General features: G+C 37.5%; 1 protein-coding gene across 1 annotated transcript in view; it reads left to right on the top strand.

The window, feature by feature from the left end:
• Positions 1-560: 560 nt before the first annotated feature.
• AGGF1 (angiogenic factor with G-patch and FHA domains 1) overlaps positions 561-27,358 on the top strand; it is a 31,540-nt gene continuing 4,742 nt past the window's right edge. Inside the window, exons 1-11 of the mRNA XM_017860553.1 lie at positions 561-1,168; positions 4,644-4,746; positions 5,770-5,972; positions 6,781-6,945; positions 10,045-10,233; positions 14,567-14,897; positions 16,418-16,529; positions 17,259-17,310; positions 20,953-21,054; positions 22,223-22,388; positions 23,785-23,902. Coding sequence (XP_017716042.1) covers positions 968-1,168; positions 4,644-4,746; positions 5,770-5,972; positions 6,781-6,945; positions 10,045-10,233; positions 14,567-14,897; positions 16,418-16,529; positions 17,259-17,310; positions 20,953-21,054; positions 22,223-22,388; positions 23,785-23,902 — 1,742 coding nt within the window. The 5' untranslated portion in view covers positions 561-967. The remainder of the gene's footprint in view (positions 1,169-4,643; positions 4,747-5,769; positions 5,973-6,780; positions 6,946-10,044; positions 10,234-14,566; positions 14,898-16,417; positions 16,530-17,258; positions 17,311-20,952; positions 21,055-22,222; positions 22,389-23,784; positions 23,903-27,358) is intronic.

Here is a 27,358-nt window from a genome sequence, read left to right as displayed (position 1 = left end):
ATATGGGTCCCACAGAGAGCCAGGAAGCTTAATTGTGCATGTGCATGTTTCTCCTTTCATAAATATTCATGAATCCTCCTACAGCTCATTGAATATATTTGGCCACCCTGCTCAGCATAAATTTCTGTTCCCTTTGCCCTTCCTTCCAAGTGTCTTGTTCTCAGCTTCTGACCAGAGGCTATGCTTCCAAGCCTCTCAGGATGGCCACCCTGCAGGCTGTAACCCTTCATGAGAAATAAAGCCCTTTTCTAAATTTATCAACCGCCTCATTCTTCAGTTGACATAGGTAAGTAGAGCATCATAGTCCCCACAAAACATTACTGGGGTACTCTGTTCTTATTTGTAAAACAAGGAGATAGGAAATGCATGCTATACTAAAAGTTTGTTCAAAGAACATCAGCAAGTGCAAATGTCTGAGACCAGAGGCTGCAAGCCTCCCTATCACTCTAAGGCTTCGGTAGCCACATTGCCAACAGCTCTCCACGCCCTCGGGTACCGCGCCTCCGCAGGCTAGACGTCCGCACGTACACTATCGGGTCCTTCCCGCTTTCCGTCGCTTCCTGTTCCGTCTTGGCCCCGCCTACCGCTGGCGCCGTTGTTTCCGGCTCAACTGGGGAGCTGCCAGAACGCTTCTGGTCCCTGGTGTTCTGGACACTGGTTTTCCGGCTGCTTATCCTACGCTCTTCCCTGTTTCTGTAGCTGGAGAAGGTAGTTTCCAGTAAAGTTTTCCGGTTTCCAGGCCGCGCACATCGGGCAGGGGCCATCCTCAGTCCCTTTGCTCGTTGCCCGCAGCCCCGTTCGGCTACAAGTGAGTTTCAGGGCGTCATGGCCAGGGGCCACCGCGGCCGGCCGGGTGTGAGGCTGCCTTTCGCTGCCCGCTCGCTCCCGTGGCCTCTGGGTCCGCCGGCGTCCGTTTCGGCCTGAATGCGGCCCCTCCGCGGCAACGAGCAGTCTCGCGCCGGACCTCATGGCCTCGGAGGCGCAGTCCTCGCCGCCGCCGCCCACTTCCCCTGAGCCTGAGCTGGCCCAGCTAAGGCGGAAGGTGGAGAAGTTGGAACGTGAACTGCGGAGCTGCAAGCGGCAGGTGCGGGAGATCGAGAAGCTGCTGCATCACACAGAACGGCTGTACCAGAACGCAGAAAGCAACAACCAGGAGCTCCGCACGCAGGTGCGCGGTCCGCCTCAGCCCCGCGCCCCATCCAGCCCGAGGCGAGGCCTTCGAAGCCCCTGATGGCCTCGAAAGGGGTCCCTGGCAGGGGCTCAGAACTACTGTAGAGTACTTGAAATACAAATAAGTAAAAGTTCAGCGCAGTTACAATTCCAAGTACATTAGGAGCAAACCTGAGTTCAGGTTACTTGACTTAAATCCATGTCTCGCGACTGGTGTGAATTGAACTTAAGTACTGTGGCTACATTGTCTTCATTCTCGCTTGCCCCAACATCCCATTTCCCATTGACAGTAGGCGCATTTACTGTAGAGCACATTTGAGTTTATTAAAATGTTGAACTTGAGTCAGAATCCCATCGTTGCCATTCACTGGATGTGTACACTTATACCGAGCCTCAGTTCCCCATTAAATGGGAATGATAGCTCACAGTTGTGAAGGTGGAGTAAAACACGAGTAAACAATTTTACAAACTTTTGAACGCTATACCTGTGTAAGGTTGCTCTTCTGGGCGTTTACTTGGGCTTTCTTGGGAAGTAGGGAAGATATATAACTGCTTTTGTTGGAGACGTTAAGCAGCTTATTTCGTTTTCAAGATAGTAGGGGCAAATGTTAATACTTAAACTGTCGCATTAAAAGCAAAAATCCTTGTCCGGGTGCGGTAGTTGACGCCTGTAATCCCAGCACACTGGGAGGCCGAGGCAGGCAGATCACCAGGTCAGGAGTTCGAGACCAGACCGGTCTGGCCAACATGGTGAAACCCCGTCTCTACTAAAGTATAAAAATTAGCCGGGCCTGGCGGCGGGCTCCTGGAATCCCAGCTACTCGGGAGGCTGAGGCAGGAGAATTGCCTGAACCTGGGAGGTGGAGGTTGCAGTGAGCCGAGATCGTGCCACTGCACTCCAGCCAGGGCGACAGAGTGCGACTCTGTCTCAAAATAAAAACCAAGAGCATAATATTTTATTTTCCACCTTGTTGGCAGGCACTCTCTGCCAGCAGATTGTTTCCACATAGTAACTAGTTTCAATTTGACCGTCGTCTAGTTCTTCATAATTTATTGGTACGTTTCCTAAAACCAGTATATAGACCGAACACTAAAACGTCATCAAACTTACTTATGTTTTACCAAACGGACTATGAAAATAACTGCTGAGTTGCAATGACATTGTATGACTGTTACATAGAGTTCTTGACATCATGACATTGTTGGAAAGTTTTTATTTGTTTAGTCAATTTGAACACCTACGGTGTGTAACTGTGTAGGAGGATACAAATACGTTAAAAAAAAAAAAATGGGGGGAGGGTAGGGCGTGGTGGCTCACGCCTGTAATCCCAGCGCTTTGGGAGGCTGAGGCGGGGGATCACGAGGTCAGAAGATAGAGACCATCCTGGCTAACACAGTGAAACCCAGTCTCTACTAAAAATAAAAAAAAAAAAAAAATAGGTGGGCTCGGTGGCGGGCGCCTGTAGTCCCAGCTAGTCGGGAGGCTGAGACAGGAGAATGGCGTGAACCCGGGAGGCGGAGCTTGCAGCAAGCTGAGATCGTGCCACTGCATTCCAGCCTGGGCGACAAAGCGAGACTCCATCCCCCCCCAAAAAAAATAGGAGAGGGGAGCAAAATATGACAGCCTTTTCAAAATGACAGCCTTTTGAAAAGGGCTTTATAATTCTAAATTGTTGAAGTACTGCTTGTGTTAGAGATTCTAAAACATTTTTTGCTAATTTTCAAAGAGCCAGCATTTTGGTGTTCACTGTTAATTTGATAAATCAGACTAAATAATGGGACTTTGTGAACAGATCCTTTATTTCTTACAGAAAAGAATGTTTTTATGCTGATGTTTCGGGAGGTCAGCAATTCTACCTGAAGAATTAGAAAATTTAAAAGCTCTTAAATTTTCCCATTCATATTATCTAATATCATTCAGTGTTCTCCACGTGGATTTAATTATTAAATATGTTCATGCCTCTTATAAGCTTTAATACACTTAAAAAAATAATAGTTCTGTGACTAAACTGCAGCAGAAGCAAACAGAAGGTAATTGCCTGAGAGGAGCATCGTCTTCCACATGCCTCCGTTTTAGTTCAGTATTGAACATTTAATCTCATAGAAAGTCTTGACTCTACTTTGGATAGTGATAACTCCTTACTCTCCTGGTCAGCCTCCCTTGGTTGGGGAGAGGGTGGATTTGATTAACTGTCATTCCAAATTACTGAATATGTCTTATCTGGAGCAGTTAAAAAGTTTTGCTTGAGAATTAATGATAACTGGAGAACCGTAATACATGTAGGTTTTGTACAAGACCCCAAAATAGCCTCGTGCAAATTACTTTGTCTCATCTGATATTTTGTGTGTAAAATTGGGGTTAGGACAACGAATATTTCAGGTGGTTTTGTGAATTAATGAGATGTTATCCAAAGCATCAAGTATAGTGCCCAGCATGTAGTAGATACTAAGTAATCTAATTCATAGTAACAGACAGTAGCCAGAGCCAGGATTTAGGGCAAGGCAATCAGGCTCCTAGGGCAAGGAATTTAATGGGGCACTAATTTCCAGTTATGGAGCCTGTGCTTGCATGAATCAGAGGAGGGCCTCAAATTTTTCATGATCAGTGTCTTGCTTCCCTCACTGTAGTTCCTGCCCTAGTATTAGCAACAGATTTGATAACTCATGAAGTGCACAGATAATCTGTATATAGTCAATTTTATTGCCTTTCTCTGTTTAAGCTGTTTGTATCATTAAATAAATATTTAAAAGCTTGTTTTTTAGTTGGTTTCATGTGTGTAGTAGACATTGTCTCACATTGAGGTCCTGTCAGGCTGAGGTATATTGACTGAGGCAGCTTATTACCTGCTTTTGGGCACTTCCACACACTGTTTCTCTCTGTCCTATGTAGTAGCATCCTTTTAAGGGTATTTTAGTGTGTGAAGTACATGGAGGACAGATGCCCCTCTCAGGCAGTCACCTTCCCTGTTGTCTTGTGCTACAGTTAATTATAGGACTACTGTTTAATGAAAAAATGTGTATTAAAGCTTGTAAGTGGCATTAACATATTCAAGTGGATAGTTAATTCCAAGTGGAGAATACCAAATGAATATTAGATAATTCAGTAGGGATGAGAATTTGTAATTTTTAAATTTTTGAATTATTTAGAAAGAACTACTGACTTTAAAATATTAACATAAAAACAATCTTATTTGTTAGAAATAAAGGAACGTGTTCACAAAGTGTCATTATTTAGTTCGATTTGTGGAGGAGATATTTGGACATTTAGTAAGAGAGATTAGGAATGAAAACCTCTTTTAAATGTAAAAAGTAAAATAGTAATTTTAGCTTTTCTGAAAGGTAACCTTGCTGCTCTTGACATTTCTCTAAAACTTTTATCAAGAAAAACAATTATTTGTAACAGCAGGAGATTGGTATATATATTATTAGATCGTTACATGATTTCTTTTTCCTAAAGCCTTGTTTTCTCTCAGGTGGAAGAACTCAGTAAAATACTCCAACGTGGGAGAAATGAAGATAATAAAAAGTCTGATGTAGAAGTACAAACAGAGAACCATGCTCCTTGGTCAATCTCAGGTATTTAGCTTATAGTGAGGATATGCTAATACTGTTACATTCAAATCATGCTAATGTTGAGTTTTCTTTAAATTTAAAATAAACTAAGATCAAGGTAAATGAGAATTGTTAATGCTGTTGACGTCTCTCCATATGATATGGTATTTTCAGATAATCAGTTTGTTCTTCTGGAGGAAAAAGTAGAAATGTATTGTCATTCCTGTGATTTCTATAATGTTGCTAATGTTTTCAGTGGCACACTCACTGAGTAATTTTTGGCACGCAGTTAGCCATCTACTTCTGTATCTGCCTTGCTTGTGACCAGGGGCATTTGTTTTCTTGTTGATGTGTTCTAATTAGAATTGTGTATAGTGTCAGTTCTCTCACCCTTGTGGGAATGGTGAGCCCACCACCATGGCCTCATGAGTGGCATTATGTTATAAAGCAAAATAGCTGAGATACTGAGTTTTAATATATATGCATCACAAGAAGAAACCATCTTTCCTATTAAGTTTTGCCTTGCTTCATTCAGGACATAATTTGGCTCAATTGCTAAACACAGCAATAGTGCTAACCTTATCTGTATGATACATTTTACAAAGTCTGCATGGGGAGAGAAATTTGACAAAAAAAAAAAAAAAAAATCAACCCCTAATTCCTTGCCTTTATTTCTTTATCAATTGATAAGCAACAATATTAAGGTATCCGGTTAGAAGTTAAGAGTTAAGTTTTTAAAAATAGAATACAACCTATCTACCTATTTTTATTTTACTCTTGCTGTGGAAAATGTAACCAACTTACCTTTTTTTTTTTTTCTTAACTGGCAGCTAGGGTCCTGAAAGAGACATCAGAATCAGAGATACACACTTCTGCAGATTTATCTGTACCATCTGTTTTAATCTTTTAAAATTTGTACAGTTGTAAAAATCATGATTTATTTGAAGTATGTGCTTTTTGTGTTTAAATGCCATTGTTTTGTATTTAAGTCCTTTATATATATATTATTCTAATATGATATGATTTCACTTAATTTTTTTGCTACAGATTATTATTATCAGACATACTACAATGATGTTAGTCTTCCAGGTAAAGTGACTGAACTGTCAGATCAACAAGATCAAGATATCGAAACTTCTACTTTGAATTCTAAAGACCATTTACAAATAGAAAATGATGCTTACCCTGGTACTGATAAAACAGAAAATGTTAAATGTAGACAAGTGGACCATTTTGCCTCAAATTCACAGGTAATAAAATGCTAAACACGAAACTGTTGATGCCCAAGAACCTGTCCTTTGTTGTTATTATGTGGAAAGATAGACTTCTTTGGTCCGTCACAGCATATACAAGCGTTGTAAACATTCTTATGTGTAATTATACAAAGAATATTCCAGTTTTTCAAAAACCAAAAGTATAACTTGTTCATATGTGTAGTGGTTTTCCTGCTACATTGTGTTCCAAAATTGTATGATATACAGAATCTAAAACAAAATTTGTCCAAATATTTTGACTCAACGAAAGAACTGTGGACAACAATACCACATTTACACCTAAAAAATTTTAATGTTCCTTTATGTCAGATACCCTGCCACTGTTCAAATTTCCCTGAATCTGTAAATTTGTTTTTATAGTTTGTTTGAATCAGAATCCCTATTGTGTTGGACATACCTCATTTAATCTATGGTTTTCTCCTTCATTTGTCTTTTTGAAGTTTTTTTTCCAATTGAACATATAATTATTGAAGAACCTAGGTCTTTGTCTTAGTCAATATTTCAGAGTCTGTGTTTTGTGGATGGCTTCTCTGTGGCATCATACATTTATTCTCGAATAATTGTCACTCATTTTTACTGCCTTCAAAACTGGGTCAAAGTTGAAGTTACTGACACACTAGTAAATGTTCTAAAAAGTGGTTCAAATTGTAATTGATAGACATCCTTTTCCATTGTAGAAACTGAAGTCATTACTTAAACATAGTCTGAAGTCCTGGGTTCAGCCAGCTTTTTAATTGATATACAGAAGCTTTTGTCTTATTTGGCGTGACTGTATCTTTTATAGGAACCAGCATCTGCATTAGCAACAGAAGATACATCCTTAGAAGGTTCATCATTAGCTGAAAGTTTGAGAGCTGCAGCAGAAGCGGCTGTGTCACAGACTGGATTTAGTTATGATGAAAATACTGGACTGTATTTTGACCACAGCACTGGTTTCTATTATGATTCTGTAAGTATCTCAGATCTTTTTTTTTTGGGACAGAGTCTCCCTCTGTCACCCTGGCTGGAGTGCAGTGGTGCGATCTCAGCTCACTGCAACTTTCACTCCCCAGGTTCAAGTGATTCTTATGCCTCAGCATCCCAAGTAGCTGGGATTACAGGCGTGCACCACCACACCCAGCTAATTTTTGTATTTTTAGTAGAGGCAGGGTTTCGCCATGTTGGCCAGGCTGGTCTCAAATTCCATCTCAGACCTTTTAATACTGTACGATACATACTTAGTGCCTGATATCAAATGTTAAACCCTAAGCCGAAGTAAGAAAGCCAAAATCTGCATTGAAAAATTATATTAGACTCAAAACTCAGAAGAATTCTAAAATAGCTTATGGTGCTATACTTCTGAGTTTTTAAAATAAGGTTGTTTATTGTGATTATTATAGATAATGTTTTGGAGAAGTCTTTATGTAGAAAAATAACATACAAAATATTAGAGCTTTTGTTAATAAAAGCAGATAATTAACTACATTGTAAATATTTTAGAACCTAAACTATTTTTTTTTTCATAGAATTAATAGAGAAGTAAGGTTAATTTTAGGTTTGGGGTAAGAATTTTAAAAATTATTTCAAATACTTTATGAATTCATTTTAGGCCACATAAGGAGACTTCTTTCTTGAATTCTTAGTAGTGTGTTTATTATTAGCCAGTGTTCTATATTCTGTGTCTTTTAACTCTTTCACTTTAAAAAAATCAATCTGTTGGCTAGGCATAGTGGCTCACTTCTTGTAATCCCAGCACTTCAGGAGGCTGAGGCAGGAGAATTGCTTGAGTCAAGAGTGCAAGACCAGCCTGGTCAACACAGTGAGACTCTTTCTATAAAAAATTTTAAAAGTCAGCCGGCTATAGTGGCTCACCTTGTAGTCCCAGCTACTCAGGAGGCTGGTGTGGGAGCATCGCTTGAGCTGGGAAGATGGAGGCTGCAGTGAGCCATGATTGTACCACTGCCCTCCAGCCTAGGTGACAGAGTGAGACCCTGTCTCAAAAAACAAACAAAAATCAATCTGTTAACAGTGAGAACTAGGGAATTAATATGGGATCTAAAATATAATGGACCACTGACTAGGATAGAACCAGAAAATACAGTTCTTGATTTCCAATACAGTGTTAATAGTTGTTGAAGTCTAATACTTAAATTGTATTTCATTCCAGATTTGATGACAATGATAGAACTCAGTCACATACCTCAGACTCAAGAATCTAGTAATATAATGTGGTTCTCTGCGGAATTATAGAATGTGGTGCACAAAAGTGGAGTTGATGTTCATCATTCCTGTTACTGCAACTATTGTTAACTTATCTAGAGAACATAGTATCATACTAAATATCTCAGTTAACGTAAGAGGTTTCATTAGTTTGTCAGTCTGCATATGGTAAACTGTAAGTCCTTATACAGAGAGAGTTTTCTTTCATGGAGGATGCTAATTGACAATGCTAATTAATAACCAGAAAATTAATGTTTAAACACTTATCCAAAGGGAGTAGTTATTATTTAGTTTCTAGGAAAACAACAGTTTCAGGTAGACATTAGTCTTTGTCAATCTTCTGCCTTCCTTTCTGTATCTTTTCTCTTGACATCAGTTGTTCTGTAAATGGTTACATTCTGCAGGTTATATTTCTGAGTAAATTAGGAACTTCATTGTGTTGCCATTTTTATCGTGCTAATTATTATTTTAGTAAAATTTATATTTTGAAAATGTCTATATTTGGGACTGACAAACAGATTAAAAAGGTCTGAATTATAAAAGTTCCATTATTGGCCGGGCGCGGTGGCTCAAGCCTGTAATCCCAGCACTTTGGGAGGCCGAGGCGGGCGGATCACAAGGTCAGGAGATCGAGACCATCCTGACTAACACGGGGAAACCCCGTCTCTACTAAAAAATACAAAAAAAACTAGCCGGGCGAGGTGGCGGGCGCCTGTAGTCCCAGCTACTCAGGAGGCTGAGGCAGGAGAATGGCGTGAACCCGGGAGGCGGAGCTTGCAGTGAGCTGAGATCTGGCCACTGCACTCCAGCTTGGGCGACAGAGTGAGACTCCGTCTCAAAAAAAAAAAGTTCCATTATTACTAGAAATAAAGATTGGAAAGCCTCCATTCAGTTTCTTAGTTAAGAGAAAGATGGTGAGAAATCTAAATGTTTTTGTAAGAGATCTGCAAAATGGAGGGATTAAAGACAATAAATTGCAAGTGTCAGTAGTTAGAAAAATAAATTATTCTTTTTCAGGAAGTTTTAGTTGCTCAGTCTCAGTACATCAAAGATGTTTCCAGGTCTGGTCTGCATGGATTTAGGATGTAAATAAAATATAGACTGTTCAATTAAATCTTGGTTTTAGAGCGCTGGCCAGTATATCATAAATGCAGGCGATTACCTAATTTTAACTTTCTGGCTTTTAAATCTGTAATTTGCCAAATTCATTTTTGCATGGTTGCTTGTCCTATTTACTATAGAATTAATTAATTAGTGGAGACAGTTGTTTACTGATTGCATTATATAGAATGTCATTTTTTGGTGTGCGTGAACTTTATTTTCAAAATTTTCTTCACTGATTTTAAGTAATGAACATCAAAAGGCAAATCTTTGCTTTATGACGTTAAGAGGAGGGTTTAGGGGCTTATACTGCCACACCCTTATTGTGCAGTCATTAAGAATAAAGAGTCTAGAACTGCTCTCCTATGGTCAGCTTTTTCTTATGCATGCTTTAGTTTTCATGCCTTCAAAAGTATGATCAATTTTTGTTAATGTATTAAGTGGAACCGTATAAAATTGCTGTTTCTTATAAGATAAAAATGGTCAAGTATTGACAGTTTTATATGATTCAATTTAATATTTAGATTTACTTGTTTCTCACACTAGGAAAATTAGATCAGCTATTGAATGGTAAAGTATTTTGGAAGAGTAAAGCATTTTTTATTCTGTTATCTTTAATTCATTGTCTTCTGAAAATACTATAGTAGTTCAAAGAATTATTTACCACATTTGAATATATTCGGCATTTTCGTTAAGTTTATTTTATCTTAGATGAATTTAGAATTTATTTTTTTCTTGACTTTCAAAGGAAAATCAACTGTATTATGATCCTTCCACTGGAATTTATTACTATTGTGATGTGGAAAGTGGTCGTTACCAGTTTCATTCTCGAGTAGATTTGCAACCTTATCAGACTTCTAGCACAAAACAAAGTAAAGATAAAAAATTGAAGAAGAAAAGAAAAGATCCAGATTCTTCTGCAACAAATGAGGAAAAGGTAATGTCTTTATAATTTTAAAACTTTACATAATGGTGATAACATGATAATTAAGACAAAATTTTTTATGAAACTGAAAATCATTCAATAATTCTGTATTTCAAACATGCCCATTAAGATAACTAAGGAAAGTTTAGATGGAGCAAACATGGACTTTGTCATAAACTCTGTCACTAGAAATAGAAAGCATTTCTTAAAATTTGAAGGAGATAGATTTAGGGCAGATAAAATATCTCGTGTTGTATAGTTTGGAAGAAGAATTCAGATCTTCAGTTGATAAGTTGATGTCAATGCACAATTCATAATAAAAGATAAACACAGTTTACAGGTCGACGTAGATACAGGTTCAACTTTTTTTTTTTTTTTTTGAGACGAAGTTTCATTCTTGTTGTCCAGGCTGGAGTGCAATGGCATGATCTTGGCTTACCGCAACCTCCACCTCCCAGGTTCGAGCGATTCTCCTGCCTCAGTCTCCCAAGTAGCTGGGATTACAGGCATGCACCAACGTGCTCGGCTAATTATTTTTGTAATTTTAGTAGACACAGGGCTTCTCCATGTGGTCAGGCTGGTCTTGAACTCCTGACTCAGGTGATCCACCCACCTCCGCCTCCGAAAGTGCTGGGATTAGAGGCGTGAGCCACTGCACCCAGCCAGGAAAACATTACCCCCCCAAAAAAAAAAACAATCCATTGTTGACAACTATGGAGTGAGAGTTTAAATGGCCTGCAAGACAATGGTTAAGAAAGTGATAATTACATTTAATTGAAAAATGTATTATGTAGGCTTTCAGATGCTACTTGTAAAGACTAAGGGGAACCCCAAAAATGCTTACAATGATACAATGTTAAATTGAAAGAAGGAAAATATAAAAAGTTATCAGTGTTCTTTATTTCTATTCTCTAAACAGATAAGTTTGGTGGTTTATAGGTAAGAAAGGAGGCTTGTTTGTTGTATTGACATTTTATCAACTGTGGCAACTATTTGATATCTTACTCTTGAAATTTTACCTCATGGTTTCCTGTCCTGTCCTTTCCTGTCCTATCCTTTTCTATCCCTGTCCTGTCCTGTCCTGTCCTGTCCTATCCTTCTGTCCTGTCCTAACAGGGTCTTGCTCTGTCACCCAGGTTGAGTGCAGTGGTGCCATCACGGCTCACTGCATCCCCGACCTCCTGAGCTCAAGTGATCTGCCTACCTTGGCCTCCCCAAGTGCTGGAATTGTAGACGTGAGCCACTGTGCCAGCCAGTTTTTCTTAACAAAAGAAAAATTACTTGATACTAAATTCTAAAGTTCACATAAGGAATTAGGATTCTGTTGGATTTTTTTTCTGTTCTCTATTTGATTTGTTTTTGTTCTTCTGTTTTTTTGTGGACAATACTTAGGAATAGAAGAGTATGTGACTTAAATACTAGAAATGAGTTTTCTGTTTGCTTTCAAGATCTCTGTTTTAATGGCTAGTGCGTGTTACTAGTGGTTTAACTGTTTGAAAGGCTAGGTTGTAGGCTGGGTGTGGTGGCTCATGCCTGTAATCCCAACAGTTTGGGAGGCCAAGGCAGGCAGATTACCTGCGATCAGGAGTTCAAGACCAGCATGGCCAACATGGTGAAACCCCGTCTCTACTAAAAATACAAAAATTAGCTGAGTGTAGTGGCAGACGCCTGTAATCCGAGCTACTTGGGAGGCTGAGGCAGGAGAATCGCTTGAACCTGGGAGGCGGAGGTTGTAGTGAGCCAAGATTGCACCACCACACTCCAGCCTGGGCAACAGAGCCAGACTCCATCTCAAAAAAAAAAAAAAAAGCTAGCTTGTGAAAGCACCTCTCACTAACAATAGGAAAAGAGTATATAGGGCTCCTCAAATGGCCTTGCCTGAAAAACTAGAGAATAGAGGTGGAAAGCATTCTCTGATATTGTGGTCCAGCTTCGCTCCCATAACTACTCATCTTAGCAATCCTTCTTTGAAAATATGTGAATTCCAAGACAAGAGGTTTAAGAAAAATTCTGTTGGAATTTTGAGAATTTCCTGAGGATTCTAAAAGGTACCTGTGAGGCCATGAGAGTATCTTCATCTGTTTTCTTTATTTTTAAAGATATTTTTGAGCCTCACTTTTTGTAGGTTATGTGGAAGGAAGACAGTAGGGGAGATAGGAGTAAATAATTTGAAATACACATATGTGCCTCAGTGCCTGTAAATAAGCCCTCCTTTCTTTTCACTTAATGACTGACTAACGTTCTGTACTGGCAAATAGCTTTCCCTGCATATGTTGTTCAGTAAGGAATAAATATACAAGTGCTTTTTTAAGAGTATATACAGATAGGCAACTTTTTTGCTGTAATTTTATAATGTAAAAGCTCCTCATGGTTTTTCAGCTCCTTGCCCTTGTTCTTGTTCTTGAGGAATTTGTATTGCCAGAAGTGTATATAATTTATCACACTGTGAATGTTTAGCCTGTCTTCAAGCTGAACTTATGCTGTTATTAAAGATAGGTGTGTGAGGTGGGTGGATCACGAGGTCGAGAGATGGAGACCATCCTGGCCAACATGATGAAACCCCATCTCTACTAAAAATACAGAAATTACCTGGGCGTCGTGGCTCATGCCTGTAGGCTCAGGTACTTGGGAGATTGAGGCAGGAGAATCTCTTGAACCTGGGAAGTGGAGGTTGGAGCGAGCCGAGATTGCGTCACTGCACTCCAGTCTGAGAGACAGTATGAGACTCCATCTCAAAAAAAAAGAAAGCTGTGTGAGATGCTGTCATATTTAATAAAATAACAGAAGAGCATATGCATTCGCCTCATGTTGCTCTAAGGTAGAAAGAAAAGTGAGAGTGTGTCAGAAACCAAGGGAAAAAAATGGAAAATAATTATTTGCTTTTTCTAAGGCTAAAATAATAGATTTGACCATTGTATAACATGGTGACTATTGTTAATAACAATTTATTGTATTATTGAAAACTGCTGAGAGCAAATTTTAAGTTTCTTACCACAGAAAAATGATAAGTATTTGAGGTAATGTACATGTTAATTAACTCAATTTAACCACTCTACATGGTGTACATATTTCAGAACTTCATATTGTACATGATAAAAATACATAATTTTGTTAATTGAAAATAGATTTTTTCATTTGTTATAAGGCATATCAGCTATAAATATACAATAAATAATAAAAGACTTATGCCACGCAAGTTAAGATTTTGGAGTAATAAGATTTTGGAATAAGATAGTTACCATTAATTTGTACTTTAAACTTTTATGTATTATCAAACCAAATCTGAAGTACTCAATTTTAGCAAAACTGCAATTTTGCTACATATTGAGTACATTTGGGTCTTTAAATTCATGTTGTAAGTAAAGCTAATTCTGTATTTTATTTGTGTTGACTTGCTCATTGATTACAAGTTTAAAAAGAAAATTTAGAATAGGTATTCTTTAGGCCTGCACTGTTCAGTAAGGTAGCCACCAGCTCCATGTGGCTGTTGAGCACTTCAAGTGTTGCTAGTCCAAACTCAAATGTGCTGTTAAGTGTAAGATACACTCTGGATTTTGCAGACCATGTAAACTATCTCATTAATAATTTTACTTTTTAGGCCGGGCACGGTGGCTCACGCCTGTCATCCCAGCGCTTTGGGAGGCCGAGGCGGGTGGATCATGAGGTCAGGAGATCGAGACTATCCTGGCTAACGCGGTGAAACCCCGTCTCTACTAAAATACAAAACTTAGCCGGGCGTGGTGGCGGGCGCCTGTAGTCCTAGCTACTTGGGAGGCTGAGGCAGGAGAATGGCGTGAACCCGGGAGGCGGAGCTCGCAGTGAGTCGAGATCGTGCCACTGCACTCCAGCCTGGGCAACAGAGCAAGACTCCATCTCAAAAAAAAAAAAATAATAATAATAATTTTACTTTTTAAATGTGACTGCTAGAAAATGTAAAAGTACAAATATAGCTTGTGTTACATTTTTATTGGACACTATTGGTCTATGCTATCCCATAGTCCAGGCAATATGTGATTAGGGCTTGAACGAGGAATGTTAAGACACTGAGAATAGAGGGACAGATTTGGATATATTTTGAGAAAAGTCTGTAGCACTTGGTAATTTTATATATGGTTAAGGGGATCTCAGACATAACTATAGGATTTTTAATTTGGATGATAAGAAGATGGTAATATCATTAATCAAGAAAGAAAATGTGAGAAGGAGAGGGGGAACAGATTGTAACCATTGTTATTTTACTGACATACATCTTCACAAATTCATTGAAACTTGATGTAATGTTATAAGATAGTGATGTTTAAGAGTGTTCTCCTCTGTTCCCACCTATCTACCCACCCTTCTCCAGGATTTGAATTCAGAGGATCAAAAAACCTTCAGTGTTGAACATACAAGCTGCAATGAGGAAGAAAATATTGCGAATATGAAAAAGAAGGCGAAAATAGGCATTCATCACAAAAATAGTCCCCCCAAATTCACTGTTTCAGCTAGTGGAAATACTGTAGAGTCTCCTCTTCATGAAAACATCTCTAATTCAACATCATTTAAAGATGAGAAAATCATGGAGACTGATAGTGAACCAGAGGAAGGTGAAATTACAGATTCTCAGACTGAGGATAGTTATGACGAAGACATTACCAGTGAAGGCAATGTAACTGCAGAAGATAGTGAGGATGAAGGTGAGTAGATAATCATTATTTAAGTAAATAGCCCAGTCTGGTAACTATATAAGAACAAAACCGTTAAAAATGTTAGTGAGTTGTCGTATACCTGCCAGAAAGTAAACATTATTTTAATGATGTTATTGAAAATTATGTGGGTTGCTACTTGGTTTTTAGAGAGTAGGATGTGAATAAATGACTAATACTTGGACCTTGAGAAAGTTTCATTGTATTGAATGGCGTAGTCAATAGAATTCAAAACCAAGTTACCTGCATTCTAATCTTAAAATATAGATTAAGGCTGTTTTAGTGGGTTAGATATTTGTAGTCTACTTTTGTAATTAAGAGAGAAAAACAAGTTGTCTTTAAAAAGTATACATTATGAATTCAATTACATGGATATTATGGTAAATCTAATTTTTTTTTAACTTGAATATATAAAGACATACTTTTAAAACACAGGATTTCATATTACAGTTGGCCTTCTGTATCCATGGGTTCTGCATTAGTGGATTCAAGCAACCTCAGATCAAAAATATTCAGGAAAAAGAAGGGATAGCTGCATCTGTACTGAACATGTACAAACTTTTTTTTTCTTGTTATTATCCCGTAAATACCGTGTAACTATTTATATAGCATTTACATTCTATTAGCTATAAGTAATCTAGAGATGATTTATAGTATACAGAAGGATGCACGTAGGTTATATGCAAATATGATACCATTTATATAAGGACTTGAGCATCCATAGAATTTTGGCATATAAGGAGGGATCTTGGAACTAATCCCCCACAGATACTGAGGGCCAACTGTGTAGTGTATGAGCTTATTTTGTTCTTTGGTTCTCAATGTCATTTCTTTTGCTTTTCTTTTTTAATTTATTTAATTTATTTTTTATTTTATTTTATTTTTTGAGACAGAGTCTTGCTCTGTTGCCCAGGCTGGAGTGCAGTGGCACGATCTCGGCTCACTGTAACCTCTGCCTCCTGGGTTCAAGTGATTCTCTTGCCTCAGCCTCCTGAGTAGCTGGGACTACAGGCACACACTACCATGCCCCCCTAATTTTTGTATTTTTAGCAGAGACGGGGTTTCACCATGTTGGCCAGGCTGATCTCGAACTCCTGACCTCAGGTGATCCGCCCACATCAGCCTCCCAAAGTGCTGGGATTATAGGTGTGAGCCACTGTGCCTAGCCTTTTTTTTTTTTTTTTTTAATGGACTCAATTTTTGTAACTTAAAATAATATAAAAATATTTGGGATATTTTCAGATTCCAAAACCTTAAAAAAGAAAGAGCTGATTATTTGATAACTGTGATAGATGCTACATATCCTGCAACCTTTATGTTGATCACTTTAATAACAGTGTTAAGCCTTACCCATTGCTATGTATTATACAGCAGAATTTAAGAAGTTTGTTTTAGTCAGAATTAAGATTTTTGACCAACACATTTTTATTTTATGGATGCTGCCTAGTTATCCCTATGAAGTTCTTTTTCATAGTAGTTAAATTAATATTTACTCACTCTTTCCTTGGCAGATGAAGACAAAATTTGGCCCCCATGTATTAGAGTAATTGTCATTAGATCACCTGTGTTGCAGACAGGATCACTCTTTATCATTACTGCTGTAAACCCTGCTACAATTGGAAGGTAAAACAGTTAATATTATTATATCATTCTTTCAGTTATTTCAGAAAGGCTTTATTAAGAACATATATTTTTGTTTGTTTTTTGTTTTTGAGACAGAGTTGTGCCCTTTTGCCCAGGCTGGAGTTTAGTGGCATGGTCTTGGCTCATTGCAACCTCCGTATCCTGGGTTCAATCAATTCTCCTGCCTCCGCCTCCTGAGTAGCTGGGATTACAGGTGTGCACCACCATGCCCAGCTGATTTTTGTGTTTTTAGTGGAGACGGGGGTTTCACCATATTGGCCAGACTGGTCTCGAACTCCTGGCCTCAAGTGATCCACCCACCTTGGGCTCCCAAAGTGCTAGGATTACAGGCACATAAGCCACCACGCCTGGCCATAAGTTAAGCATTATTCTATGTGCTGTGGATACAAAGAGGACTAATGCAAACTCCTGCCAAAAGGAAGAGTTAAGAACCTGTCCTCTATATCAAAAAAAAAAAAAAAAAAAAAAAGAAGCCACCATAGAACTGGGGGAAAAAAAGGCATGAGCAAATAATCACTGTGTGAAAGCACAGGAAGTCTAGAGTAGCAGTAAGGAAACTGGATAATCCATAACCAGGAGATTTACTGTTGATAGACATGTATTTTAACATTATCTATTCTTAAAAATTCTTTCCATGTCACTCTATAAGTGCTGCATTTATACAATATGCTTCAAAAATTATTAAAGACACTTTACTTCATTCTGCAGAGAAAAGGATATGGAGCATACTCTCCGAATCCCTGAAGTTGGTGTCAGTAAGGTAAGCTCTTTGATTTCTCAAATATAGTCCCCTAGATGTAAATTTTTATATTATTATTACAGTAGAAAGCTTAGGGATTTTTCTCATTTAATAGGAAGGTTAATATACAGTGTAGTAATGGTAACGAAGGCAGTGCAGATTTGTTTATTTCAGTGCTTGAGAAAATAAAATTTTTTATCACAATTTGAATAAACAAAATTATGTTTATTTTTAAGAATCTGGACAGGAGTAGAAAACATATTACGTCTTAAAGCAGTACCCATTTAGTGAATATTTATTGAGTGAAATAAATAGGCTGTATTTTATGACAGTTAAAAATTGAATCTTACCTGGCTTCTGGCTACTTTAGGAGGTGGTTACTTTGAGCCGGAGGATTTTACAACCCAAGAATATATCCTATACCGCTCAGGGATCTTGTTTAAAACTTCTCCCAATTGAGCATCTAATGGTTTCAGGAAAAAGAACAATTGAGTTTTCAAAACAAAAAGAACAGAATTGCAACTCAAGTTATAAGTAGAAAATAACTAAAGGTTTAGTTCCTGATGCTCTTAATATATTTTAACTTTTTTTTTTTTTTTTAAGATAGGATTTCACTGTCACCCGGTCTGGAGTACACTCACTGAAACTTCAACCTCCCAGGTTCAAGCAATCCTCCCGCCTCAGCCCCACAGGGAGCTGGGACTACAGGCATACCCCACCATGCCCAGCTAATCTTTATGTAAATTTCATAGAGATGTGGTTTCGCCTGGGGGTTCCCTAGGCTGGTCTTGAACTCCTGGGCTCAATGATCCACTTGCCTCGGCCTCCCAAAGTGTTGGGATTACAGGCGTGAGCCACCATGTCTGGCCGAGGCTCTTTATATTTCTCTTTCCTGTACTGTTTTCTGTGTTTTCTCTCCCCTCTTATGGTTGTTATCTTTTTTCCTTTTTTGCTTTTCTCTTTTTTTAACCTTCCATCGTTCCCATTTTGCTTTTATTTAACGGACTGTAATGTGGACCTAAAATAGATTTTATGTGATTTTGTCTTTTGGAATATAATTTCTCATTTTAATTTGAAAGTCCATTTACTTTCACTTTTGGAGACTCATTCAGCAAGAGGAAAAAGTCCTCATAATTTTAATTCTAACCAGATTATCTTGCTTATTTACTTTTTTACTATGACCTCGAGTCTCCTGCCTCCAAAAAATGACACCTAATCTGTAACTTAAATAGCAAAGAGTTCCGAGATCCTTCCCCACTTTCAATCTAAACTATAGATAGTTCTATGGTGGCTTTCTTTTTTTTTTTTTTTTTTTGATATAGAGACAGGTTCTTAACTGTGTTGCGCAGGTTCTAGGCTGGGATGCAGTGGCACGCACTACAGCCCCGACACCTCCTGGGCTTAAATGATCCTCCTGCCTCAGTTTCCTGAGTAGCTAGCACTATAGGCACACACCACCACACCAGGCTTCTGGTGGCATTTCTGTTTTTTCTTTCTTTTTTTTAAACTAACATCCATTGGTGGGTGGATAATTAGTTGGTGAAGTCAGTTTGATAGCACATATAACATGTATCCAAATAGAAACTTCTAAAATAGAAACTTAATGTTAGGGGAAAAAACAAGTATTTGACCACTAGATAGAAGACTTTCTGAGTTTAAAAAATGGTAAAAATTACAAAGGACAAAATAATTTTGCTCTTTGTATGTTAAGAAACCAGTTTAGAAGGCAGACTCGGACAGGCACAACAAATATGACACAATATACATTATTTTTGAAAAGTTCACGCGAATTTTTGTTTTTAAATCCCACTGTGACACCAGTAGATAAGTGAGCAAAAGATACATCAGGCAATTCACAGTTAAGGAAATATCATGGTTAATATATGAAAAGCCATTCAGTCTTTCTAGTAATCTGAGATATACAGATGAAGCCAAGGTGTCAATTTTCTTTCATCATTTATTAAATATCACTCCTATTGGAAAAGTAATTTAGAACAGCTTTTTGGAATAGGGTTTTGCAGTACTGAAAGACGTATTCTAAACAATCCAGTTGGAAAAAAGTGTACAAAGGACTTAAAAAGAAAATTTATAGAAGAGGAAACTCAAATGACTAATAAATATTAAAAAGTTTTGGGGGTTGGGCATGGTGGCTTACGCCTGTAATCCCAGCACTTTGGGAGGCTGAGGCGGGCAGATAACAAGGTCAGGAGATCGAGACCATCCTGGCATACATGGCATACATGGAGAAACCCCGTTTCTACTAAAAATACACAAAATTAGCCAAGTGTGGTGGCAGGTGCCTGTAGTCCCAGCTACTCGGGAGGCTGAGGCAGGAGAGTGGTGTGAACCCGGGAGGTGGAGCTTGCAGTGAGTCAAGATCACGCCACTGCACTCCAGCATGGGTGACGGAGTGAGATTCCGTCTCAGAAAAGAGTTTTGGTACTAATCAGGGAAATGCAAGTTAAAATCACAATGATAAAGCAATTTCACACCTCTTAGGCTAGCAAAAATTAAACATTTTGGCAACGTCAAGTTTTGGTTTAGTATACATAGAGCAACAAGGATTTTCAGACTGCTGGTGGGAATATGAATTGATACAACCACTTTGGAAAAACAGTTATCTAGTAAAGTTTAAGATTTGCTTCTATTATGATTTAGCAATTCCATTCCTAGGTGTGTACTCCAGAGAAACACTTGCATTTTGCACACAAATAGATTGCAGGTACAAGAAGGTTTATAGTAATATTTTAAAAAACTAGTAAAACCTTGGAAAAAATCCCTGAATGTCCATTTTCAGAAGGAGGGATGGATAGGTTGTGGTATATCCACACAATGGATTACCATTCAGCAAAATGAATGAACGACAACTCGATAACTGTATAACAACTGGATGAACCTCATGACTTAACGTTAAAGAAGCAAAATAAGAGGAATAGATAAAAGTGCTATGGAAAAAGGAGGGAAAGATTAGTCCTAACTATTGAAGATCCTGGAAACTTCTCTGAGAGGTTGGCCTTGAGTGTTTCAAATCACATTTTGTATTAAAAATTTTTGGCCAGGTGTGGTGGCTCATGCCTGTAATCCCAGCACTTTGGGAGGCCAAGGCGGGAGGATCACTTGAACTCAGGAGTTCAAGACCAGCCTGGGCAACATGGTGAAACCCTGTCTCTACAAAAAATACAAAAATTAACCGGGTATGGTGGCACACACCTGTAGTCCCAGCTACTCAGGAAGCTGAGGTGGGAGGATTGCCTAAGCCCAGGAGGTCAAGGCTGCAGGAAGCTGTGATCACACTACTACACTGTAGCCTGGGTGACAGAGCGAGACTGTCTCAAAAAAAAAAAAAAGAAAAGGAGTTTTAATGATATGGACAAATACTTACATTAGGTCAAAATTTTCAAATTATAATCTCTAGTAAAAAAGGAGAAAAGTAGGACATACTCTAAATTTTTCATGGTAATTAAAGGTAGAGTTATAGATGACGTTTTCTTCTATAGCCTCTGTTTCTACCAGAAGCATATAATAGTTCGTTTCTAAAAAAGTGTTAAATATAATAAAATTTAAATTATCAAACACTCAAGTTAACATCATCATATCATACAGAAATTGTCCATAGTTTTGAAAAGTGTAGTAATTAATAATTGCTTGATTTTATTTTCTAAGTTTCATGCAGAAATTTATTTTGACCATGACTTACAAAGTTATGTCCTTGTGGATCAAGGCAGTCAAAATGGCACAGTTGTTAATGGAAAACAGATTCTTCAGGTGAGTGTATATGTATTAATTAGTTACCTGCACATTATTTTAAAACTGAATTTTTTTTATTTCTGAAGGCCATAATCTTTATCATTTGGTTCAGAGTAAAACCCAAATGTGTTACTTGGAAAGGAATTTCCAGAAAGGCTGAAAAAAGAATATGATCAGTGGGTCTTCCTTGGCTGTTGGGTTTTGACTTCTAATTATGTATCTGTGCCTTATTTTAAGTTATGAATCCACTGTAAAGCTATTCAGAGTAAGTGTGTAAATGTCTCAGTAACAACTTTGAAGGTCCTCCGTTGTTTTTTTTTTTTTAATTGTCTTAATGGAAATGCTACTAAATTGAAAAGTTCTTAAAGGCAAAAGCTATGTCTATTCAGTTCACGCTTACATCCTCAGCATGTAACAAACTATTTGGCACATAATAAGAAAATATAGGGGCTGGATGCGATGGTTCATGCCTGTAATCCCAGCACTTTGGGAGCCCGAGGCCAGTGGATCATCTGAGGTTAGGAGTTCAAGACCAGCCTGGCCAACACGGTGAAACCCCATCTCTACTAAAAATACAAAAATTAACTGGGCTTGGTGATGTGTGCCTGTTATCCCAGCTACTTGGGATGTTGAGGCAGGAGAATCGTTTGCACCAGGGAGGCGGAGGTTGCAGTGAGCCAAGATCACGCCACTGCACTCCAGCCTGGGCTGCAGGGTGAGACTCTGTCTCAAAAAAAAAAGAAAAAGAAAAAGAAAATATAGGGAAGGAGGGAGGCCTTATTCTTAGTCTGTAAGAGTAAAATGAAATAAAAAAGAAATAAAACTGAGTTATCAAGAGAGAACGAAAGGGAGATGTGATGCATTTATCCCATTCTCTTAACACTTCATCTTTTTTTACTATGATGATTTTATGGTTTGGTAATAGATTGAAGTCTAGAATTGGATATTTCGGATTGGATACGGAGATTGGTGGGTTTGACAAATTGCTCAGTTCAGCTGTCTTCATCTCCACTAGTAGAATTGTTTTTTATGCATCATTAAGTTGGGGAAGTATGTTTGTGTCTATTTCATTTATAGCTATTTTAAATATATTTTTAAAATTGTAATCAGACATTACTTACAATAGATGTAAGGTAACCATATGTGATTGTTTTGATTTCTGTTTTGTAAAATGTTTCCCCTCTAGCCGAAAACTAAATGTGACCCTTATGTACTTGAGCATGGAGATGAAGTGAAAATTGGAGAAACTGTCTTATCCTTTCACATTCACCCTGGCAGTGATACCTGTGATGGCTGTGAACCAGGGCAGGTTAGAGCCCACCTTCGCCTTGATAAGAAAGATGAATCTTTTGGTATGTGAAACAGATTAAATGTGGCTGTGATAACGTTTCTCTTTCATTACCTAAATGTTCTAAAAAATATCAGTCAGCTACTGGCTACGTGTCTAATTGATATGATACTTCATTGAGAGATATTTATACAAAGCTGTTGGTCTTGTATCCAGTTGATGTAATAATAGATTGAGATATATTTCAGTAAATATTACCAAATGAGACTAAGAAATGACATATATTTGGAATTTGAGACCTAGGCTAATAGATTATAATTGTAGTTGATTTTTCTGTGTAATAATTTAGCTTCATGATATGTAGTATTGGTCTGCTTTCTGACCAGGAAAGAGATTGATTAGCTCTGTTTCTGCTAATCCAGTTTAGTAGGCTTTTGAGTCAGACTGTAGTGGTAGTCAAATGTCCTTAGGAGCAGTTGTAATTGAAAATTGGTAAGAGAGTAGATTTTAAGTGTTCTCATCATACACAAAAAATGATAAGTACATGAGGTAGTAATGGATACGTTAATGAGGTTGATGTAGCCAGTTCACAATGTATACATATATCAAAAATCATGTTGTACGCCATATATACAATTTTTATTTATCAATTAAAATAATTTAAAAAGTAATGACAATAAAGTAATAATTTAATAAAGATTGATTTCCTTTTGACATGTATGTATTGATGTAAAAAAGTCGTCCACAGTTGAACTCTGTCATGTAATATCAACATAGGAAATAATAGGCCAAGGCATTAAGGGTTATTGATTGATATGTTTTCTGTCCTGTTGATAGCTCATGCTTTATATTGTCTATGTACCATTATTTTTTATAATGGCACTGTAGGATATTACTGTTGTGCTTTCATCCCACCCATCTAAAGCTCTTAAAATTTAAATAGATGCTTTGAACTAGTAAGAGGTCATCTTTTTTGACATAAATTTTCCCCCAAATGCCAAGTATGCATGTTCATTGTTTATTTTTTTGCTTTCTGATACTAATTTGAAAATGAGTATGTTGCATTACGCAGTAACATGAATTTTGGTTTCTCTGACTTTTATTTTGCTTATGGCTATGTTCCTTTGCAAAATTTACTTAATATTTCTGCATTTGAGATTCTGTTACAATAATCATATTGAAAAATCGAGTTGTTCATTGTTATTTTGATATTTATATTGTAGGATTCCTATTATGTGTAGTTTTTGCTTTACTTCTCAAATAGGTTTAGTTACCAAAATGCTGAAAGGACATCATCACAACCCTTTTATCCTTTATATTAATGTTTATTTCAACTTTTGGTTAATCGGAGTGGTTACTAATGGGTTATACTAGTTTTTTATTAATTAAATAACATTAGTTTTAATTTTCTACAAAATCAGATTTAGTGGCTTTTTTTAACCAAACTTTTTTTCTTTCAGTTGGTCCAACACTAAGTAAGGAGGAAAAAGAGTTGGAAAGAAGAAAAGAATTAAAGAAAATACGAGTAAAATATGGTTTACAGGTGAGGATGTTAAATATTGTTTCATTTGTTAGGCAGTATATCTGGTTTTCAGTAAAAATGTCTTTAAATATGCTGAGTACATTTTATATATAAATAGTTGTGTAGTATGATTTTGTGATTTCTATGAGTTTAGTGTTCTGGTATTCATAATCTAAAAACTATTGAAGTTGGAGTAGAAAAATGATAATAGCCGACATTTGAATATACATTTCTGGTTTTCAGAAAACTTGCATTAAGATGCCTTGACATAACTGGACACGGTAGTGTCTGTAGTTTGTAGTCCCTGGTACTTGGGAGGCTGAAGCAAGAGGATCACTTGCAGTGAGCTGTGATTACACTTATGAATAGGCTCTGCACTCCAGCCTGGGCAATATAGCAAGATCTTATCTCTACAAAAAGATGCCATTGATTGAACAATGTAGTTGGAGAACTAATACAACCTGATTTAAAGACTTACTATAATTAAACTACAGTGATTAAGGTAGTATCATACTGGCATAAAGATAAATAGATGGATGGAACAAAATAATAGTCCAGAAGTAGATCCATATATATGTGTGGACAATTAATTTTTGATAAAGGCGTGAAGGCAGTTTGTTGGAGAAAGAGTGGTCTTTTTTTTTTTTTTGAGACAGAGTCTTATTCTGTCATCTAGGCTGGAAGCGTGCAGTGGCACGATCTCAGCTCACTGCTCTCTGTCTTCTGGATTCAAGTGATTCTCCTGCGTCAGCCTCCCAAGTAGCTGTGATTGCAGGTGCCTGCCACCATGCCTGGCTAATTTTTGTATTTTTAGTAGAGACGAGGTTCACCATGTTGGGCAGACTGGTCTCGAACTCCTGACCTCAGGTGATCCGCCCACCTTCGCCTCCCAAAGTGCTGGGATTATAGGCGTGCGGCACTGTGCCCAGCCAAGAGTGGTCTTTTTCAACAAATGGTGGTAGAATAATTGGATGGCCTTACCAAAAAAAACCACAGACAAAAAGAGTGTTGATCCATACCTTGAACAATCTATAAAATGATCCAAAACTAGATCATAGATATAAAATAAAACCTAAAACTTTAAAACTTCTAGAAACTTTTTTTTTAAAGGCAAAGATCCTAACACCAAAAGCACAATCCTTAAGAACAAATTGATAATCTGTATTTCTTCAAAATTAAAAATTTATGTTTTTCCAAAGACAAGAGAGTGAAAAGACAAGCCACAGACTGGAGAAAATATTTGCAAATCGTGTATCTGGTCAAAGACTTCTATATCTAGAATATACAAAAAACTTTCAAAACTTAATAAGAAGAAGACACTTCAGTTAAAAAATGGGCCAAAGATTTGAGTAGATACTTCACCAGAGAAGGTATGCTGATGGCAAATAAACACCTGAAAAAATGTTCACTGTCATCAGTCTTTAAGGAAATGAAAATTAAAACCACAATGAGATACCACTACAAATCTGTTAGAATGCCTAAAATTTTCAAAACTGACTATAACAGGTATTGCAAGGGTTGTGGAGGAACTAGAAATCTCGTACACTGCTGGTGGGAATGTAAAATGGTGCAGTTGCTTTGGTAGTTTCTTAAAATTTAACATACACCTATTTTACAATTCAGCCATTCTACTCTGAGACATTTACCCAAGATAAATGCAAGCATATGTGCATAAAAAGTCCAGTAAACAAATGTTCATTGTATTTTTTGTTTTGAATAACCAAAAACAGAGAAAAACTCAAATGTCCATCATATATGGATAAGCAAACTGTGGTATATCTATATGGTGAAAATACTACTTAGCAATTAAAAAGCAGGAACTAGTAATATAGGCCACAACCTACCTGGATGAATCTCAAAATAGTTATGTTGAGTGAAGCCAAATAAAACACGTATATGTGCTGCCACTTGTGGAACAGTTTCACCATTCACTGGTTTCCAGCTTGTCTGAGGTCAGTGAGACAGAACACACTCTCATACAAGTTACACGAAGCAAACTTATGACTTAGAAATAGGCAGCAAGGGACGACAGAAGCCTAGGATTTCTTGTGAAACCACCCCCCAAAGATCAGAAAGCTGCCTTGTGGGTGAATGGAGCCTCAACTTTGTATGCCCTACTTGCACAGCAGTTGAGGGACTCTGGAAAGCAGCCCACCTGGGGTTATGTACCTCAGGGTCATTTGACTCACTGGGCTGCAGTGTTGAAGGACATCCTGTTTCCAGGTGGGGACTGGAACAGCCTGGACTGTTTCAGCCAATCCCTCCTTACCTCAGGATGTTGCATTCCCAGCACATTCTGGTTGGTATTGAGAACTACAAACAAGAAAGTGGGAAGAACTGTTCTGCACCATTTATATAAACTTCTAGGAAAGCAAACTAATGTATTGTGACAGAAGGAAGAAGAGTGATTGCTTAGACAAGGGAGGAATGCTACACAGGGAAGGTCTGGAGAATTGGATTACAAAGAGAGACAAGGACACTTTTGGGAGAGATGGGTTTGTTTATTATCTTGCTTGTGGTGATAGTTTCATAGGTCCATAAATCTCAAAAGCATCTCATTGTACACTAGGTATGTATGATTTATTTATATTAATTATACCTCAATAAAGTTGTTTTTTAAAAAAGTTACCGCTTAATCCTGTAAATAGAACAGGAAGGCAGTTAATTAATGTTTCTAGTTTACTTTTGAGAAACTAAAGCTTAGTAGCCCAGCTATTAAATGGTAGAGCTAGATATAGAATCTAGGTCTTAAGCATATTTGTGCTAAATTTTTACACTTCATGAAGATGTGGAAAAAGAAGTTGCTGCCAAAATAACATGTTTTTCTGTCAAATTGTGTTTTTTTTGTTGTTGCTGTTTTACTAAGGTAGAGAAATCATAGAAAAAAACAAGATAGGCCAATTTTGGGGGAAAATAGAAGACATTTAAGGAGAGAATAAAATTGTTTTCTCAAAAATTTTAGCTCGATTTCTTTATTGTCTTCTGGGGGAAAAACTTACTAGGATAGGTAGTTCTATATTTTTCTTCTCTTTTTAAAAGCAAAATTAATTAAAATCTTCTGTCATACCTTCCTTGAGTTGCTCTCCAGTCCCTGGCATCTCTCTGGATGAGTATCATACTTTTTATATAAAGATCAGCAAGTTATAACAAAGGGAAAGGGAAGGCGTCTATGAATGCTGAATTGACTACCACTTCTTTGTGCCGCCACCACACCTTGTGTATACCTTTATTGAACCACTCATACTGTAACAGGCCAGAGGTTATGCGCATCTTCCCTCTGGAATTTCATAACCTAGCATGGAGCTTGACATACTCTTTATCCAGTGAATGTTTGTTAAGTGACTAATTAGTCACTTAAATGGAGCTTTATTGAAGCAAAAAACTATTATTGCCAGGTTAAATGGGTTTTTTAAAAGTCTCTACATTTCTCCCTTCCAAGAAACAGTATCAAACTACTGTAGGTCCCTTGGAACTTTCAGTTCCTTAGAGAAAAGGGGAGATAGATTTTTTTT

Source organism: Rhinopithecus bieti, unplaced genomic scaffold, assembly GCF_001698545.2.
Source record: "Rhinopithecus bieti isolate Rb0 unplaced genomic scaffold, ASM169854v2 scaffold_56860, whole genome shotgun sequence".
NCBI classification, from domain to species: Eukaryota; Metazoa; Chordata; class Mammalia; order Primates; family Cercopithecidae; genus Rhinopithecus; species Rhinopithecus bieti.
Note: the sequence above shows the minus strand (reverse complement) of the source record. Positions and strands in the feature narration are given on the sequence as shown.